At 52.9% G+C, this 20,771-nt stretch overlaps 1 protein-coding gene across 1 annotated transcript in view; it reads right to left on the reverse strand.

The window, feature by feature from the left end:
- Positions 1–20,771, reverse strand: part of LOC137320391 (pikachurin) — a 60,305-nt gene that overhangs the window by 18,641 nt on the left and 20,893 nt on the right. The window contains exons 5-12 of the mRNA XM_067982092.1: positions 19,561–19,661; positions 17,822–17,966; positions 16,526–16,715; positions 13,993–14,118; positions 12,642–12,885; positions 10,663–10,774; positions 6,687–6,803; positions 3,277–3,457 (exon numbers count right to left, since the gene is read on the reverse strand). Coding sequence (XP_067838193.1) covers positions 3,277–3,457; positions 6,687–6,803; positions 10,663–10,774; positions 12,642–12,885; positions 13,993–14,118; positions 16,526–16,715; positions 17,822–17,966; positions 19,561–19,661 — 1,216 coding nt within the window. The remainder of the gene's footprint in view (positions 1–3,276; positions 3,458–6,686; positions 6,804–10,662; positions 10,775–12,641; positions 12,886–13,992; positions 14,119–16,525; positions 16,716–17,821; positions 17,967–19,560; positions 19,662–20,771) is intronic.

The following is a 20,771-nucleotide window of genomic DNA, read 5'->3' on the forward strand; positions in this document are numbered from 1 at the left end:
GTTTGACTGTACGTTAACACTTTAATGTCCTTTGTTTGGGCTGTTTGACTGTAAGTTAACTCTTTAATGTCTCTTGTTTGGGCTGTTTGACTGTACGTTAACTCTTTAATGTCTCTTGTTTGGGCTGTTTGACTGTACGTTAACTCTTTAATGTCTCTTGTTTGGGCTGTTTGACTGTACGTTAACTCTTTAATGTCTCTTGTTTGGGCTGTTTGACTGTACGTTAACTCTTTAATGTCTCTTGTTTGGGCTGTTTGACTGTACGTTAACTCTTTAATGTCTCTTGTTTGGGCTGTTTGACTGTACGTTAACACTTTAATGTCCTTTGTTTGGGCTGTTTGACTGTAAGTTAACTCTTTAATGTCTCTTGTTTGGACTGTTTGACTGTACGTTAACTCTTTAATGTCTCTTGTTTGGGCTGTTTGACTGTACGTTAACACTTTAATGTCTCTTGTTTGGGCTGTTTGACTGTACGTTAACACTTTAATGTCTCTTGTTTGGGCTGTTTGACTGTACGTTAACACTTTAATGTCTCTTGTTTGGGCTGTTTGACTGTACGTTGACTCTTTAATGTCTCTTGTTTGGGCTGTTTGACTGTACGTTAACACTTTAATGTCTCTTGTTTGGGCTGTTTGACTGTACGTTAACACTTTAATGTCCCTTGTTTGGGCTGTTTGACTGTACGTTAACTCTTTAATGTCTCTTGTTTGGGCTGTTTGACTGTACGTTAACACTTTAATGTCTCTTGTTTGGGCTGTTTGACTGTACGTTAACACTTTAATGTCTCTTGTTTGGGCTGTTTGACTGTACGTTAACACTTTAATGTCTCTTGTTTGGGCTGTTTGACTGTACGTTAACACTTTAATGTCTCTTGTTTGGGCTGTTTGACTGTACGTTAACACTTTAATGTCTCTTGTTTGGGCTGTTTGACTGTACGTTAACACTTTAATGTCTCTTGTTTGGGCTGTTTGACTGTACGTTAACACTTTAATGTCTCTTGTTTGGGCTGTTTGACTGTACGTTAACACTTTAATGTCTCTTGTTTGGGCTGTTTGACTGTACGTTAACACTTTAATGTCTCTTGTTTGGGCTGTTTGACTGTACGTTGACTCTTTAATGTCTCTTGTTTGGGCTGTTTGACTGTACGTTAACACTTTAATGTCTCTTGTTTGGACTGTTTGACTGTACGTTAACACTTTAATGTCCCTTGTTTGGGCTGTTTGACTGTACGTTAACACTTTAATGTCTCTTGTTTGGGCTGTTTGACTGTACGTTAACACTTTAATGTCTCTTGTTTGGGCTGTTTGACTGTACGTTAACACTTTAATGTCTCTTGTTTGGGCTGTTTGACTGTACGTTAACACTTTAATGTCCTTTGTTTGGGCTGTTTGACTGTACGTTAACTCTTTAATGTCTCTTGTTTGGGCTGTTTGACTGTACGTTAACACTTTAATGTCTCTTGTTTGGGCTGTTTGACTGTACGTTAACACTTTAATGTCCTTTGTTTGGGCTGTTTGACTGTACGTTAACTCTTTAATGTCTCTTGTTTGGGCTGTTTGACTGTACGTTAACACTTTAATGTCTCTTCTTTGGGCTGTTTGACTGTACGTTGACTCTTTAATGTCCTTTGTTTGGGCTGTTTGACTGTACGTTAACACTTTAATGTCTCTTGTTTGGGCTGTTTGACTGTACGTTAACACTTTAATGTCTCTTGTTTGGGCTGTTTGACTGTACGTTAACACTTTAATGTCTCTTGTTTGGGCTGTTTGACTGTACGTTAACACTTTAATGTCTCTTGTTTGGGCTGTTTGACTGTACGTTAACACTTTAATGTCCTTTGTTTGGGCTGTTTGACTGTACGTTAACACTTTAATGTCTCTTGTTTGGGCTGTTTGACTACGTTAACACTTTAATGTCTCTTGTTTGGGCTGTTTGACTGTACGTTAACACTTTAATGTCTCTTGTTTGGGCTGTTTGACTGTACGTTAACACTTTAATGTCTCTTGTTTGGGCTGTTTGACTGTACGTTAACACTTTAATGTCTCTTGTTTGGGCTGTTTGACTGTACGTTAACACTTTAATGTCTCTTGTTTGGGCTGTTTGACTGTACGTTAACACTTTAATGTCTCTTGTTTGGGCTGTTTGACTGTACGTTAACACTTTAATGTCCTTTGTTTGGACTGTTTGACTGTACGTTGACTCTTTAATGTCTCTTGTTTGGGCTGTTTGACTGTACGTTAACACTTTAATGTCCTTTGTTTGGACTGTTTGACTGTACGTTAACACTTTAATGTCCTTTGTTTGGGCTGTTTGACTGTGCTTTGACAGTGTTCTCCGTCTCTCCAGTTGAAGAGGGAGATTAAGGCCAATGCGATCTTTTTGTCGATGACAGCAGCCAGCGGTCTGAATGTAAATGAGTCAAACTCAAAATCAATTTTTGATCTAAATATACAATTTTTAAAAAGATAATTAAAATCGTCACGCCCCTTTGTGGCACGGTCAGTAAATGCCCCGCCCAGCCTGGTACTCAGCCAAACAGACCAGTTCGGTCCGCAGTCTGTGCCGAGTTAGCCCATTTCAGCGGAGTGGGGGTGGGGCACTACACCCGATGGCTGGTCTGTCCCGCCCCCCCCCCCCGCCACGATGGAAAGGGTGCGCATTGCGGGATCCAGCTCGGCCGTGCCAACTCCCACAGCCAAATAGCTCGAGAAGAATGGTCACCTGGGAAGAAAGGGGATACCCGCCCAGACCAAACCCCACCACCCACCCCCTCCACCACCCCAGCAGGGAGTCAGTGCATCCAGGAGAGAAGAGACGGGAATAAAATATAATCATAGAATGTTACAGCACAGAAGGAGGCCGTTCGGCCCATCGTGCCTGTGCCGGCTCTTTGAAAGAGCTATCCAATTGGTCCCACTCTCATTAGCTTTCCAATCCTCTGACTGCTTTAACATGCGATGTGAAAGAGAGTCGACTGAGATTATATCTTCCACTATTTACTGCAACATCCCATATGGGTAGAAGCAGATTCCATAGGAATTTTCAAAAGGCAATTGGACCCGTACTTGAAGAGGACGAATTTACAGGGCAAAGAGCAGGGGGGGGGTGGTCGGAGAGTGAGACCAAATTGGATAGCCCTTTCAAAGAGCCAGCGCAGGCACGACGGGCCGAATGGCCCCCTTCTGTGCTCTGATTGATTCTATGACTCTCTCCACCGCCGCCCCCGCCCCCCCCCGACCTCTTCTCCCCGTGTTACTTTCCCTTCGTATTTCATACCTTTCTGGCACTGCAACCCGTCGAAGCCCAGGGGACAGTCGCACTCGTACACATCGTGACTGGGCCTGCAGGTCCCCCCGTTGACACAGGGGCTGTTGACGCAGGGGTGAGCTGTGTTCCCCAGGTTCATGCCCGAGCTAAAGTCCTGGTGCAGGCGGATGGTCCGATCATTCAGGATAATCTGGAGAGTGACGAGGAGTCAAGAGTTTATCACAGCAGGGTTCAGGGAAAGGGGCAGGTTCCTCTCAGGGGACCTGGGTGATGGCTCCAAGATTCTGAAGTGGAGGGGGTTGGCCCATTGAGGGTTTCAGCAGCAGGTGGGCTGAGGCAGGGGCGGAGACGGGCGATGTTACGGAGGTGGAAGTAGGCGGTCTCGGTGATGGAGCGGATATGGGGTCGGAAGCTCATCTCGGGGTCAAATAGGACGCCAAGGTCGCGAACGGTCTGGTTCAGCCTCAGACCGTGGCCGGGGAGAGGGATGGAGTCGGTGGCCGGGGATCGGAGTTTGCGGCGGGGACCAAAGACAATGGGTCTTCCCGATATTTAGTTGGAGGAAATTTCTGCTCATCCAGTGCTGGATGTCGGACAAGCAGTGAGACAAATCAGAGAGAGTGGAGGGGTCGAGGGAGGTGGTGGTGAGGTAGAGCTGGGTGTCGTCAGTGTACACACTCACCCACAGCACACATTCACAACACATGCACACACCTACACTCACACACACACCACCCACACTCACACCCACCCTCACACTCACACCCACCCACACCCACACCACCCACACTCACACTCACACCACCCACACTCACACCACTCACACCCACACTCACACCCACACTCACACTCACACCAACACCACCCACACTCACACTCACACACACCACCCACACACACACACACACTCACACTCACACACACCACCCACACACACTCACACTCACACCACTCACACTCACACACCACCCACACTCACACTCACACCACCCACACACACACACACTCACACCACTCACACCCACACTCACACACCACCCACACACACTCACACTCACACCACTCACACCCACACTCACACACACACCACCCACACACACACTCACACACACACCACCCACACTCACACACACCACACACCCACACTCACACACTCACACTCACACACACCAACCACCCACACTCACACTCACACACCACCCACACTCACACTCACACCACCCACACACACACACACTCACACACCACTCACACCCACACACACCACTCACACTCACACCACTCACACCCACACACACCACCCACACTCACACTCACACCACCCACACTCACACACACTCACACACCACCCACACTCACACACACACGCACACACACTCACACTCACACACCACCCACACTCACACACACACTCACACACACACTCACACTCACACACCACCCACACTCACACTCACACCACTCACACACACCACCCACACTCACACACACACTCACACTCACACACCACCCACACTCACACACACCACCCACACTCACACACACACCACTCACACACACCACCCACACTCACACACGCACCACTCACACACACCACCCACACTCACACACACACACACTCACACACCACCCACACTCACACTCACACCACCCACACTCACACTCACACCACCCACACTCACACACTCACACACTCACACACCACCCACACTCACACTCACACACCACCCACACTCACACACACTCACACATACTCACACTCACACACCACCCACACTCACACTCACACCCACACACACTCACACACACACTCACACACACCACCCACACTCACACACACTCGCACTCACACTCACACACCACCCACACTCACACACCACCCACACTCACACTCACACTCACACCACTCACACTCACACACACTCACACACACTCACACTCACACACACTCACACTCACACACCACCCACACTCACACACCACCCACACTCACACACCACCCACACTCACACTCACACCACCCACACTCACACACACACACACCACCCACACTCACACTCACACTCACACTCACACACACTCACACTCACACACCACCCGCACTCACACTCACGCCACCCACACTCACACACACTCACACTCACACACCACCCACACTCACACACCACCCACACTCACACTCACACCACCCACACTCACACTCACACACACACCACCCACACTCACACTCACGCCACCCACACTCACACACACACTCACACACACTCACACTCACACACCACCCACACTCACACACCACCCACACTCACACACCACCCACACTCACACTCACACCACCCACACTCACACTCACACACACACCACCCACACTCACACACACTCACACACACCCCACACTCACACACACACACACACACACACACACTCACACTCACACACCACCCACACACACACACCACCCACACTCACACCACTCACACTCACACACCACCCACACACACACACCACCCACACTCACACCACTCACACTCACACTCACACACCACCCACACTCACACACCACCCACACTCACACACCACCCACACTCACACACCACCCACACACACATTCACACACACACACACCACCCACACTCACACACACCACCCACACTCACACTCACACTCACACACCACCCACACTCACACCACCCACACACACCACCCACACACACACTCACACACACACACACCACCCACACACACACTCACACACACACACACCACCCACCCACACTCACACACACCCCACACTCACACACACACACACACACACACACACACTCACACTCACACACCACCCACACACACACACCACCCACACACACACACCACCCACACTCACACCACTCACACTCACACTCACACACCACCCACACTCACACTCACACACCACCCACACTCACACACCACCCACACTCACACACCACCCACACTCACACACCACCCACACTCACACTCACACACACACACACCACCCACCCACACTCACACCACCCACACTCACACTACACCCACTCACACTCACACGCTTTGCATCAGTGATCTCTGGGCAGGAGTCCTGGGGACTTTCCACCTCACTGGTTCCTGTATCACTGCCCTGACTGAGGTCAGCTCGCTCAGCATTGTCCGGGGGGTTTGAAGTGGGGGTTTTGATGGTCTGTGCTCTATGGGACTCAATACCAGAATGGGCAGTGCTTTACATCGAATTACATAGAATGTACAGCACAGAAACAGGTGATTGGGCCCTACAGGTCTATGCCGGTGTTTCTGCTCCACATGAGCCCCCTCCCTCCCTATGCTTCTACCCACTGATTCAATTGATAATACAAAAAAACTCCCCCACCCTCCTCATTGGTTTTATCAGATTGAACTCTCACCTTCTGAATCGAGCCCGTGAGAGGCTCCAGCACCTCCGAGTTCTTCCTCACGTTGTCGTAATCAGGAATCCCTCCGAAGAATATATCCGTGTTGCACTTAATCTGCGTGAAAGCCCCCTGTGGGGAGGAGGTGAGAACGAAACAGACGTCAATATGTGGGGTCTCTCGTTACAGGACAGCACTCAATGACTCGGGATCCCACATCACAAAATGACCATCGATTACTCAACCTTTCTTCTCTCGTTCCTCCTGAGCTCCAAATACCTTGTCCTTACAAAGAATTACATAAAATTTACAGCACAGAAACAGGCCATTCGGCCCAACGGGTCTATCCCGGTGTTCATGCTCCACACGAGCCCCCTTCCTCTCTACTTCATCTCACCCTATCAGCATATCCTTCTATTCCTTTCTCCCTCATGTGTTTATTGAGCTTCCCCTTAAATGTATCTATGTTATTCGCCTCAACTACTCCTTGTGGGAGCGAGTTCCACATTCTCACCACTCTCTGGGTAAAGAAGTTTCTCCTGAATTCCCGATTGGATTTACTAGTGACTATCTTATATTTGTGACCTCTAGTTCTGGTCTCCCCCACAAGTGGAATCACTTTCTCTACATCTACCCTTTCAAACCCTTTCATAATTTTAAAGACCTCTATCAGGTCACCCCTCAGCCTTCTCTTTTCTAGAGAAAGGAGCCCCAGCCTGTTCAGCCTTCCCTGATAGTTATAACCTCTCAGTTCTGGTATCGTCCTGGTAAATCTTTCCTTGCACCTTCTCCAGTCCCTCCGTATCCGTTTTATAATCCAACCTCATCCTCCTCTTCCCGTCCTCAGTGTGTTGAAGCCAAGGCTCATCGCACCATTCCCTGCAACTACTCACACGTGACCTGTAACCTCTGATCCCCCTCCCTCCCTCAGCCTCCTTCAATCCACAGATTCATCGGGTTGCGTAGACTAGGCTTGTATTCCCTCGAGTTTAGAAGATTGAGGGGAGGTCTGATCGAGGTGTTTAAGATGATTAAAGGATTCGATAGGGTAGTTAGAGAGAAACTATTTCCTCTGGTGGGGGGAGTCTAGAACAAGGGGGGCATAATCTTAAAATTAGAGCGAGGCCGTGCGGGGGTGATGTCAGGAAGCACTTCTTCACACAAAGGGGAGTGGAAATCTGGAACTCCCTCCCCCAAAAAGATGTAGATGCTGGGGAGCAATTGATAATTTCAAGACTGAGATCGATAGATTTTTCTTGGGTAAGGGTATCATGGGATATGGGAGGGTAAATGGAGTTGAGGTACAGGTCAGCCATGATCTCATTGAATGGCTGATCTGTACCTCAAGAACAGACTTGAGGGGCTGAATGGCCTCCTCCTGTTCCTATGACTCTTAAAACCCTAACTTGGTGTCACCTCACCAGTACTTCCTGATTTATCTTCCTCGTCCTCTACTCTCTCCATCCCGGTGTCCCGCACTGTGGGCCTTGGGTTTTCACCCTCAATAAAACTGACCCACATCCATACAGACAAACGTCTGAATGACCATCGAGTCCAAGGGGGAGACTTTTGACCTCCACCCGAAACAAGCACCAAGTATTGGCGGAGCAGCTCACTTGTGGCAGGAGGCCTGAACCATTCTCGGCTTTGGGTCTCATTTCAATGGCACCAGTAAGTGGAGTGAATGAGTGAGGGAGTGACTGATGGAGTGAGTGAGGAAGTGGAGTGAGTGAGTGAGTGAGTGAGTAAGGGAGTGAGTGAGTGAGGGAGGGAGTGATGGAGTGAGTGAGGGATGAGTGAGTCAGTGAGTGAGTGAGTGAGGGAGTGGCAATCGGGCACCAACACCCCACCGGTTGTGGGAGGGCAGGAAATTGTCCTGATCCTAAGGCAAACTGACCAGAGGTCGATCACGGGTGATGGGATTGGGGGGTTGATCCCAGGGGGTGGGGTCGGGGTTCGATCCCGGGGGGGTGGGGTCGGGGGTCGATCCCGGGGGGGGTGGGGTCGGGGGTCGATCCCGGGGGGTGGGGTCGGGGGTCGATCCCGGGGGGTGGGGTCGGGGGTCGATCCCGGGGGGTGGGGTCGGGGGTCGATCCCGGGGGGTGGGGTCGGGGGTCGATCCCGGGGGGTGGGGTCGGGGGTCGATCCCGGGGGGTGGGGTCGGGGGTCGATCCCGGGGGGGTGGGGTCGGGGGTCGATCCCGGGGGTTGGGGTCGGGGGTCGATCCCGGGGGGTGGGGACGGGGGTCGATCCCGGGGGGGGTGGGGTCGGGGGTCGATCCCAGGGTTGGTGGGGTCGGGGGTCGATCCCGGGAGGCGGGTGGGGTCGGGGGTCGATCCCGGGTGGCGGGTGGGGTCTGGGGTCGATCCCGGGTGGCGGGTGGGGTCTGGGGTCGATCCCGGGAGGCGGGTGGGGTCGGGGGTCGATCCCGGGAGGCGGGTGGGGTCGGGGGTCGATCCCGGGAGGCGGGTGGGGTCGGGGGTCGATCCCGGGAGGCGGGTGGGGTCGGGGGTCGATCCCGGGAGGCGGGTGGGGTCGGGGGTCGATCCCGGGAGGCGGGTGGGGTCGGGGGTCGATCCCGGGAGGCGGGTGGGGTCGGGGGTCGATCCCGGGAGGCGGGTGGGGTCGGGGGTCGATCCCGGGGGGGCGGGTGGGGTCGGGGGTCGATCCCGGGGGTGGGGTCGGGGGTCGATCCCGGGGGGGGGTGGGGTCGGGGGTCGATCCCGGGGGGGTGAGGTCCGGGGTCGATCCCGGGGGGGTGAGGTCGGGGGTCGATCCCGGGGGGTGGGGTCAGGGGTCGATCCCGGATGGGCAGCTCCTCCCCACAGTATTTTTGTGGAGTCAGGAAGAGCCTCCTCCCAAACATTCTCCCAATTAAACTTTTGGAGCTGTTTGTGAATGGCTGGATAGACCACTGGTGAACTACTGGTTAGACCACTGGTTAGGCCACTAGTTAGGCTGCTCACCACTTGGTACAAACGGGCAGAGTGTCCGCCCATTTGTACATGGAAATTGGAATCAGGGGACTGGCATAGGTTCACAATTTGCATATTTAAACAGCCCCGTTCCCCCACCAGAAACAGGCAGGTGGATCACTCCCCCAGTTACACACCCGCCCAACCAGAGCCGGGATGTCCATGGGCTGCTCCCCCATCTTACAATTTCAACCCACGAGGGCCCATTTTTCAGGCAATAAACATCGTCCCCCTATAAATATCAGTGGACTATTCCGGGTCATCCCCGGTGGATATAAAAACTGACGCCTGGTGTAGAAACACTGCTCTGTCATCAAACTGTCCCCGGTGCGGGGAGGGGGATGGAGTGAGTAGAGAGAGAGGGCGAGTGAGTGAGAAGTGAGGGAGTGTGTGAGTGTGTGAGTGAGTGAGTAGAGTGAGGGAGTGAGGGAGTGAGTCGAGGGAGGAAGGGAGGAGTGAGGTGAGATGAGTGAATGAGTGAGGTGAGGTAGGTGAGGTGAATGAAAATTGAGTGGGTGAGTAGAGTGAGCGAATGAGTGAGTGAGGGAGCAGGGGAGGAGTGAGGTGAGGGAAGTGTGGTAGGTGAGGTGAGTGAGAAGTGAGGGAGTGAGTGAGGGAGCAAGGGAGGAATGAGGTGAGGGAGGTGAGGTGAGGGAGGTGAGGTGATTGAGGGAGTGAGTGAGTGAGTGAGTAGAGCGAGCAAGGGAGGAGTGAGGTGAGGTGAGTGAGAAGTGAGTGAGGGAATGATTGAGGGAGTGTGTGAGTGAGCAGAGTGAGTAGGGGAGTGAGGTAAGGGGAGTGAGGTGAGGAGAGTGAGGTGAGGGGAATAAGTTGAGGTGAAGTGAGGTGAGCGAGCGAGCAAAACATCTGATCTCATTTATTAAACCTGCTGCAGAACATTTTTAGTCATTAAATCCTTATGGCACTAATCGGACTCCTCGATGTTGGGGGGGGGTGGATCCGGAAGGAGGTTATTTTAGAATCCCCCCCGCCCCCGGTTGAATAGCGGGACTCACCTCCGCCATCCCCTCCACGGGCCGCTGGTCGTCTACCTGCAGGATGCCGTTCTTAGCAGTTCGAGAGACCTTCACCTCATGCCATTGGTTCAGGGCAATGGGCTCGTTACTCCTGCAGGGCAAAGGAGGCAGGCCAATCAGGAAGAGCATTTGGAGCAGGTGAAGGTCAAAGGTCAGCACAGGCTAATTTTCAGAGATGTACCGCAGTGTAAGGCGCTGCTTAGGATACAGTCTGGGTAGGTGGGATTGAGGGATATGGGGAGAAGGTGGGATTGAGGGATATGGGGAGAAGGTGGGATTGAGGGACATGGGGAGAAGGTGGGATTGAGGGATATGGGGAGAAGGTGGGATTGAGGGATATGGGGAGAAGGTGGGATTGAGGGATATGGGGAGAAGGTGGGATTGAGGGATATGGGGAGAAGGTGGGTAGGTGGGATTGAGGGACATGGGGAGAAGGTGGGTAGGTGGGATTGAGGGATATGGGGAGAAGGTGGGTAGGTGGGATTGAGGGATATGGGGAGAAGGTGGGTAGGTGGGATTGAGGGACATGGGGAGAAGGTGGGTAGGTGGGGTTGAGGGACATGGGGAGAAGGTGGGTAGGTGGGATTGAGGGATATGGGGAGAAGGTGGGTAGGTGGGATTGAGGGACATGGGGAGAAGGTGGGTAGGTGGGATTGAGGGATATGGGGAGAAGGTGGGTAGGTGGGATTGAGGGACATGGGGAGAAGGTGGGTAGGTGGGATTGAGGGATATGGGGAGAAGGTGGGTAGGTGGGATTGAGGGACATGGGGAGAAGGTGGGTAGGTGGGATTGAGGGATATGGGGAGAAGGGGGGTAGGTGGGATTGAGGGATATGGGGAGAAGGGGGTAGGTGGGATTGAGGGACATGGGGAGAAGGTGGGTAGGTGGGATTGAGGGATATGGGGAGCAGGGGGGTAGGTGGGATTGAGGGATATGGGGAGAAGGGGGGTAGGAGGGATTGAGGGACATGGGGAGAAGGGGGGTAGGTGGGATTAAGGGATATGGGGAGAAGGTGGGTAGGTGGGATTGAGGGACATGGGGAGAAGGGGGGTAGGTGGGATTGAGGGACATGGGGAGAAGGTGGGTAGGTGGGATTGAGGGATATGGGGAGAAGGTGGGTAGGTGGGATTGAGGGATATGGGGAGAAGGGGGGTAGGTGGGATTGAGGGACATGGTGAGAAGGTGGGTAGGTGGGTTGAGGGATATGGGGAGAAGGGGGGTAGGTGGGATTGAGGGATATGGGGAGAAGGGGGGTAGGTGGGATTGAGGGACATGGTGAGAAGGTGGGTAGGTGGGTTGAGGGATATGGGGAGAAGGTGGGTAGGTGGGATTGAGGGATATGGGGAGAAGGTGGGTAGGTGGGATTGAGGGATATGGGGAGAAGGGGGAGGTGGGATTGAGGGATATGGTGAGAAGGTGGATAGGTGGGATTGAGGGATATGGTGAGAAGGGGGGTAGCCAATGAAGTACTTTAGAAGTGTAGTCACTGTCGTAATGTAGGAAACGCGGCAGCCAATTTACGCACAGCAAGATCCCGCAAACAACAATGTGGTAATGGCCAGATAATCTGTTTTTAGTGACGTTGTTTGAGGATAAATATTGGCCAGGACACCGGGGAGAACCCCCCAGCTCTTCTTCGAAATAGTGCCATGGGCTCTTTTACGTCCGCCTGAGAGGGCAGACGGGGCCTCGGTTTAACGTCTCATCCGAAAGACGGCACCTCCGACAGTGCAGCACTCCCCCAGTACTGCACTGGGAGCGCCAGCATGGATTATGGGCTCAAGCCTCGGGAGTGGGGACCTGAACCCACGACCTTCTGACTCAGAGGCGAGAGAGTGCTGCCCACCGGCCGACACTAACATTTTAGCAGACAATCTGATTAACCCCTTCCTCACCGGGGGAGGGGGGAGGAGCTGGTCCGCTGGCGGTTTTTTTTTGTTTTGCAGTTGAACTCTGACCTGATAGTGGCGGAGCCTGAGCCACAGTCGAAGCGGAATTCCACGTAGCCCTCGGCCAGGTTGAGGGAGATGAAGTCCTTGCTGGACGTGTCGTGGCTGTAGAGGATGACACCACTGCCCGTCTCGGGGCGCAGGGTGATCTCAAACTCCATGAAGGAGAGGTAGTGCTGGGGTTCCATGGGCCAGGGCAGGCCAGCGTAGGACATCAGGGAGGCGTTGAACTCCGGGACAACCAGTGTGAAAGCTGGACGGGAGAGTCAGTGAAAACTCCTCGTGACACGGGAGAATGTTCAGACCCATCACTAAACTCCATCTGATGGTCAGAGACAGTCAATCCCCTCCCCTACAGACACACAGACACACACACACACACACACACTGACACCGACACACACAGACACCCACCGACACGCCCCCACGCACAAACTCACACGCCCCCACGTACACACGCAGACACACAGATACACACACACAGATACACACACACAGATACACACACACAGATACACACACACAGATACACAGATACACACACACACAGATATACACACACAGATACACAGATACACGCACACAGATACACACACACAGATACACACACACAGATACACACACACAGACAGATACACACACACAGATACACACACACAGACAGATACAGACAGACACAGACAGATACACACACACAGACAGATACACACAGACAGATACACACACACAGATACACACAGACAGATACACACAGACAGATACACACAGACAGATACACACAGACAGATACACACAGACAGACAGATACAGACAGACAGACACAGACAGATACACACACACACCCACCGACACACACACACCCACCGACACACACACACCCACCGACACACACCGACACACACAGACACACACACACAGACACACACACACAGACACACACACACAGACAGATACACACACACAGACAGATACACACACACAGACAGATACACACAGACAGATACAGACAGACACAGACAGATACACACACACAGACAGATACACACACACAGACAGATACACACACACAGACAGATACACACAGACAGATACACACAGACAGACAGATACAGACAGACAGATACACACACACACCCACCGACACACACACACACCCACCGACACACACCGACACACACAGACACACACACACAGACACACACACACAGACAGATACACACACACAGACAGATACACACAGATAGATACACACACAGACACACACACACACACCCATCACCATCGGATGGACAGTCCCTTTTTATTTCCAACACAGAGAGAGAGAGAGCGAGAGAGCAATGAACGGGATGAAATCAGGTACCTTCCTCACAGTGCTTGCCACGGAAGCCCAGGGGACACAGACACAGGTAGGAATCCGCTCTGTTGGGGACACAGAGACCACCGTTGGTGCAGGAGATCGCGTTGCACAGTCCGGTGCTGCACTCCCCTGAAAACAAATCCCAATGTGTGGGGGGAGGTGGGGTGGGGTCGTGGGGGAGGAGAGAGGATAAAAGAACGGCCAGGGTTACTGCAGATCACTTCGGGTGAGTCACTACAAGAGCAGGCAATTTCCGAACAACTCTTCGAGCGAACGGTCGTCGAGGGCCGTAACCAGGGGCGACCCGAGCAAACTGCGGCCTCCCAGGTGGTGAGGTTAAAGTGCAGAACGAGTCGGGAGGAGAAACTTCTGGAAAAAGCCGCAGAATAAGAACCCAGAAAAAAGCCTTGCAAGTAGTGTTACCAACTCTGGTTGGACGCATTCCTGGAGGTTTGATCACATGACCTCTATCCACCACGCACCCACCCCCCCCAATACTCCCGCCATTGGTCGGCCAACATGTCCATCCCCGCGGTGCCCTGACTTCCCGCGGCCAATCAGGAAGCGAACAGACTCTTCGTTACCTGATTGGCTGAACCTTGACTGGTGGTCAAACTGCCTTTTCTTACCCCCCCCATCTCCAATATTTTTATATTGGCCCCAGGACGCCAGGGAAAACTCCCCTGCTCTTGCCCCCAATAGCGGCGGTGGGATCTCTTACATCCACCTGAGAGGCGGGGGGGGGGGGGACGAGGGACCTCGGTTTAACGTCTCGTCCAAAAGAAGGCACCAGCGACAGTGCAGCACCCCCTCAGTACTGCACTGGGAGCGTCAGCCTGGTTGATGGGCTCAAGTCTCTGAGCGGGGGCTCAAGCCCACAACCTTCTCACTCCGAGGCGACAGAGCGCTGCCCCGCTGAGCCACGGCTGACACTCGAGGGGAGAAAGTCGCCCCCGGGGGGGGGGAGGGCAATTCCGCGATCCAATGCTCCCAGCGAGCCGCAGCACCGTGCGAGGAGAGCCTCGCGGGACGTTCTGCGTGGGCGCACGCCATCGCCAGAGGTGCGGGCGTCACACCTCGCTGGAACTGCCAGAGTCATCCCTTCACAACAGAGGTGTTTAAGTTACAACGTAGCTGCGGATCTGAGGAGTGGGTTGGGCTGTGATGACCCCCACGGTCCAATAGGCCCCTAACACTCACTTCCAAATTAAAGGGCGAGCAATTGGATCAGGTGTTGGGGGGGTGGGGGTTGGGGGCTGGGGAATGTTCTTTAAAAAAATAATTCTCGGGATGTGGGCGTCGCTGGCGAGGCCGGCATTTATTGCCCATCTCTAATTGCCCCTTGAGAAGGTGGTGGTGAGCCGCCTTCTTGAACCGCTGCAGTCCGTGTGGTGAAGGGTCTCCCGCAGTGCTGTTAGAATCACAGAACCATAGAAAGTTACGGCACAGGAAGAGGCCATTCGGCCCATCGTGTCTGTACCGGCTGAAAAAGAGCTATCCAGCCTAATCCCACTTTCCAGCTCTTGGTCCATAGCCCTGTAGGTTACGGCACTTCAGGTGCACATCCAGGTACTTTTTAAATGAGTTGAGGATTTCTGCCTCTCCCACCCTTTCAGGCAGTGAGTTCCAGACCCCCACCACCCTCTGGGTGAAAAAAATTCTCCTCAGCTCCTCTCTAATCCTTCTACCAGTTACTTTAAATCGATGACCCCCTGGTGACTGACCCCTCTGCTAAGGGAAATAGGTCCTTCCTATCCACTCTATCTCGGCCCCTCATAATTTTATACACCTCAATTAAATCTCCCCTCAACCTCCTCTGTTCCAAAGAAAACAACCCCAGGTAGTCAGGTAGGGAGTTCCAGGATACTGACCCAACGACAGTGAAGGAACGGGCGATACATGTCCCAGGTCCAAGGGGTGATCTAATCGAGGTGTTTGAGATGATTAAAGGATTTGATAGGTTCGATGGAGAGAAACTATTTCCTCTGGTGGGGGGAGTCCAGAACAAGGGGGCATAATCTTAAAATTAGAGCTCGGCCGTTCAGGAGTGATGTCACACAAAGGGGAGTGGAAATCTGGAACTCTCTCCCCCAAAAAGCTGTTGAGGCCGGGGGGTCAATTGAAAATTTCAACACTGAGATTGATAGGATTTTGTTGGGTAAGGGTATTAAGGGTCACGGAACCAAGGCGGGTAGGTGGGGTTAAGATACAGATCAGCCATGATCTAATTGAACGGTGGAACAGGCTCAAGGGGCCAAATGGCCTCCTTCTATTCCTAAGTTCCTAAGGAGGGATGGTGTGTGACTTGGAGGGGAACTTGGAGGTGATGGTGTACTCATGCGCCTGCTGCCCTCGTCCTTCTAGATGGCAGGATGGTTTTGTGAGATTCGTTAACCCAACTCAACAGAGACTGAGCTCCAAGGGATAAAGGGACACCCTGGCCACACGGTGCTGCCTCCCTTCGATCCCTCCTCCCTACCATCCCTCCTCCCTACCATCCCTCCTCCCTACCACGTTTGCAGCTGGAATCACGTACCTACGTCGGCCCCACTGACCGCCCGGCCTAGGGGCCAGGGCCTCATGTTAACCCGCTTGCCGTTGACGACCAACGTCTGCACGCAGCCCCAGAGCCCGCGGTTGGTTCCCGCCGCCCTTGCCAGCCAGTAGGCACTGGGGGCGCCCCCCAGGTACAGGGGCGAACGGAAGGTGATCTTGGTGTAACGACCCTGTGGAGGAACAGGAAGACACGGTCAACAGAAAGAGAATCACTCCCCTCCCCTTCGATGCTGGGCAACGGACAATCTCTTCCCCCCCACCCCCACCCCCACTCCCTCCGTCCCTCCGCCTCTTTCCAACGTCTCGCTCCTCCCCGGCTCTGGGCCGTGCTCACCATTCCCACAAGGAGGTGGGTCGTCTGTTCCCAGATTACAGACCAGTGTATTGGGATACCAGTCCATTACAGACCAGTGCATTACGGACCAGTGCATTGGGATACCAGTGCATTACAGACCAGTGCATTACGGACCAGTGCATTGGGATACCAGTGTATTACAGACCAGTGCTTTGGGATACCAGTGCATTACAGACTAGTGCTTTGGGATACCAGTGTATTACAGACCAGTGCTTTGGGATACCAGTGCATTACGGACCAGTGCATTGGGATACCAGTGCATTACAGACCAGTGCATTGGGATACCAGTGCATTACGGACCAGTGCATTGGGATACCAGTGCATTACAGACCAGTGCATTGGGATACCAGTGCATTACAGACCAGTGCATTGGGATACCAGTGTATTACAGACCAGTGCTTTGGGATACCAGTGCATTACAGACCAGTGCATTTTTGATTTGATTAAGTCTAGTTTAAAAACTACTGTGGGATCCGAAGTTTCAGAACCTGGTCTATTGCATCTTAACCTGTGTGTTTGCTTTATTTCCCACCCTATACACACACACACACACGCACACACACAGAGACACACACACACCCAGAGACACACAAACACACACAGAGACACAAAAAAAACTCTTCAAGAAAGCAGGTAACAGAAACCCGTTTAACTGTGCAGTGCACAGCCCGGCTAGAACTTCAGACGAGAAGATATAATAGAGAAATATCTTATAACATGACACCGCAAGGAGTCTGCGAGTCCTTCGCGGTAAGTAGATGACACCATGCTAAGGATTTTGAAAGCCTGTCAGCTGTAGAAGGAAAGGATGACTAAGGGAGGTGAGGAATTCAGGTCCGGGAGAAAGTTTTAAAAAGCGATTAGTGAATTATTCGGGGGGGAGGGGCGGGGGGATACAGCAGCGGGGGTGGGGGGCGTTACCTTGGATTTTCCCGAGACGGGAGGGTCACTATCAAGCCGTAGCCAGCCGTTAATGCCGTTTCTGTAGACGGTCGCGGTGTGCCAGCTCCCGATCTGGATCTTGCTCTCACTGACTAGGGCAGCAGCCCCTGTACCACAGTTAAACCTGCAAACAGAGGGAAGCAAAAGGACCTGCATTTATATAGCGCCTTGCTCACCCTCAAGCACTTTTTTACAGCCAGTGAGGTACTTTTTGAAGAGTCAGCTGAAATTAAAATCCCAGTTGGGAAGACCATCGATGCTGACCAAAAGGATTGGACTGCTGATCCTGAAGAGCCAATGGAAGAGGGAGCAGGTACTCCCTCCGCTGCAGATGCGAGTGAAGATGAAAATGAAGAGGCTGCTGCAGAAAGTGAGGAAGTGGATAATTTGCAGCTGGCCTGGGAAATGCTTGAATTGGCAAAAGTCATCTTCATAAAGGCAAGAAACCAAAGAAGCACAGCTTTATACAGCACAGGCTTGTCTGAAACCGGGAGAAGTGGGAATAGAATCGGAAAACTACTGCTGTAATGTGGGGAACGCGGCAGCGAATTTGCACACAGCAAGATCCCACAAACAGCAACGCGATAAATGATTTAGTGATGTCGGTTGAGGGATAAATATTGGCCAGGACTCCCCTGCTCTTCTTTGAAATAATGGCCATGGAATCTTTTACGTCCACCTGAGAGGGCAGACGGGCCCTCAGTTTAACGTCTCATCTGAGAGACGGCACCTCCGACAGTGCAGCACTCCCTCAGTGCTGAGTAGTCACTGTTGTAATGTAGGAAAGCGGAGGATGGGGGAAGAATGAGAGCTGTGAGGAACGCAGCCCGGTCGCAATTTTTAAAAGAAGTCCAAATCGAGCAGGTGTTTCCCACTCTGAGGGAGGGCTGAGGGAGGGCTGAGGGAGTACTGAAAGAGTACTGAGGGAGGGCTGTGGGAGTACTGAAAGAGTACTGAGGGAGGGCTGAAGGAGGGCTGAGGGAGGGCTGAAGGAGGGCTGAGGGAGGGCTGAAGGAGTGCTGAAGGAGGGCTGAGGGAGGGCTGAGAGAGTACTGAAAGAGTACTGAGGGAGGGCTGAAGGAGTACTGAGGGAGGGCTGAGAGAGGGCTGAGGGAGGGCTGAGGGAGGGCTGAGAGAGGGCTGAGGGAGGGCTGAGAGAGGGCTGAGGGAGGGCTGAGAGAGGGCTGAGGGAGGGCTGAGAGAGGGCTGAGGGAGGGCTGAGAGAGGGCTGAGGGAGGGCTGAGGGAATACTGAGAGAGTACCGAGGGAGTACTGGGGGAGGGCTGAGGGAGTAATGACAGAGAACTAAGGGAGTACCTGAGGGAGTATTGAGGACGTACTGACAGAGCACTAAGGCAGTACTGAGGGAGTACTAAGGCAGTACTGACAGAGTACTGAGGGAGTACCTGAGGGAGTAATAACAGAGTACTGAGGGAGTTCTGCACTGTCGGAGAAGACTTTAACTCAAGGCCCTGTTTGCCTGTCCAGGTGAACATTAAACACCCCCCAGTACTGGAGAAAGGGGCCGGGGGGGTTTTCCAGGTGTACCGGGCAACATTCCTCCCTCCCCCACCGCCGCGGATTAAAGCGGCCGTCCGCCGATTCACCGTTTGTGTGCGGATTGTCCGCTGCATTAACTAGTTGACTGCGGGACGTCCCGAGTACGGGCGAGGAGCGGAGTAAACGCTGGGACCGGTCTCCAGAGGAGAAAGCCTCACCTGAACTGGAGCCGTCGGCGGATGATGGCGACGGAGAGGAAATCCCCTTGCCCGTGCTCGTTCTCCCCGCAGTAAAGCAACAGGCCGTCCTCCGCGTCCGCCTGGAAAGTAGATACACGGAGGTCAGGGAGAGGGGAAGGAGAAAGAGTCCAATCCGACAGGAGGGATGGACAGAAAACAGCCTCTCTGTACAGGAGGTGTGAGATGGCAACACTCCACCCATTCGCCGCCAGTACATTATAGAATCGGACAGCACAGGAGGAGGCCATTCGGCCCATCGTGCCTGCGCCGGCTCTTTGAAAGAGCTATCCAATTAGTCCCACCCTCCTGCTCTTTCCCCAAAGCCCTGCATTTTTTTCCTTTTCAAGTATTTATCCAATTCCCTTTTGAAAGTTATTATTGAATCTGCTTCCACCGCCCTTTCAGGCAGCGCGTTCCAGATCATCACAACTCGCTGCGTAAAAAAAATGTTTCCTCATGTCGCCTCTGGTTCTTTTGCCAATTATCTTAAATCTGTGTCCTCTGGTTACCGACCCTCCTGCCACTGGAAACAGTTTCTCCTTATTTACTCTATCAAAACCCCTCATGATTTTGAACCTCTATCAAATCTCCCCTTAACCTCCTCTGCTCTCAGGAGAACAATCCCTGCCTCTCTAATCCTCTTCACAATTTCAAATAGAAAAAGAACAACAATGGAAATTGCTGGCAACACGTAGCAGGTCCACTCAGCCGCTGGGATGGCCCACGGTTGGAACATTTCGGATGTGTGCCCGTCATCGGGGGAAGTGAGCCTTTGGCCCAGGGGTGGCATTCCTGGCTCTGCAGTCCGAAGGTGTAGGGGTTCGAGCCCCACTCCTAGACAATTGCGGAGAGCGCTGGCTCCGAATACCAGGTGGACATCCAACTGGGGTACTTTCCCCCATGGGTGCGGGTGGGCCCTCCATCGTAAAGAGGTAGGTGCAGCTCTTTAACCTGGGAATCAGCCCACCTAGGAGAAGGTACTCTGTAGATAAGAACCACGAGGAAGGCAATGGGGAAACCACCTCAGCTGCTCTTCAACTAGTAAGTGGCTCAAGAATTTGGTGTGCAAGGTGGGACCAACACAACAGATGGGCTGACGGACCCGTCATCAGAACGCTTAAAACTGAACCAGAGAATTGTACAGCACAGAACAAGACCATTCGGCCCATTGTGCCTGTGCTGGCTCTTTG

This window comes from Heptranchias perlo, chromosome 4 (assembly GCF_035084215.1).
Source record: "Heptranchias perlo isolate sHepPer1 chromosome 4, sHepPer1.hap1, whole genome shotgun sequence".
NCBI lineage: Eukaryota > Metazoa > Chordata > Chondrichthyes > Hexanchiformes > Hexanchidae > Heptranchias > Heptranchias perlo.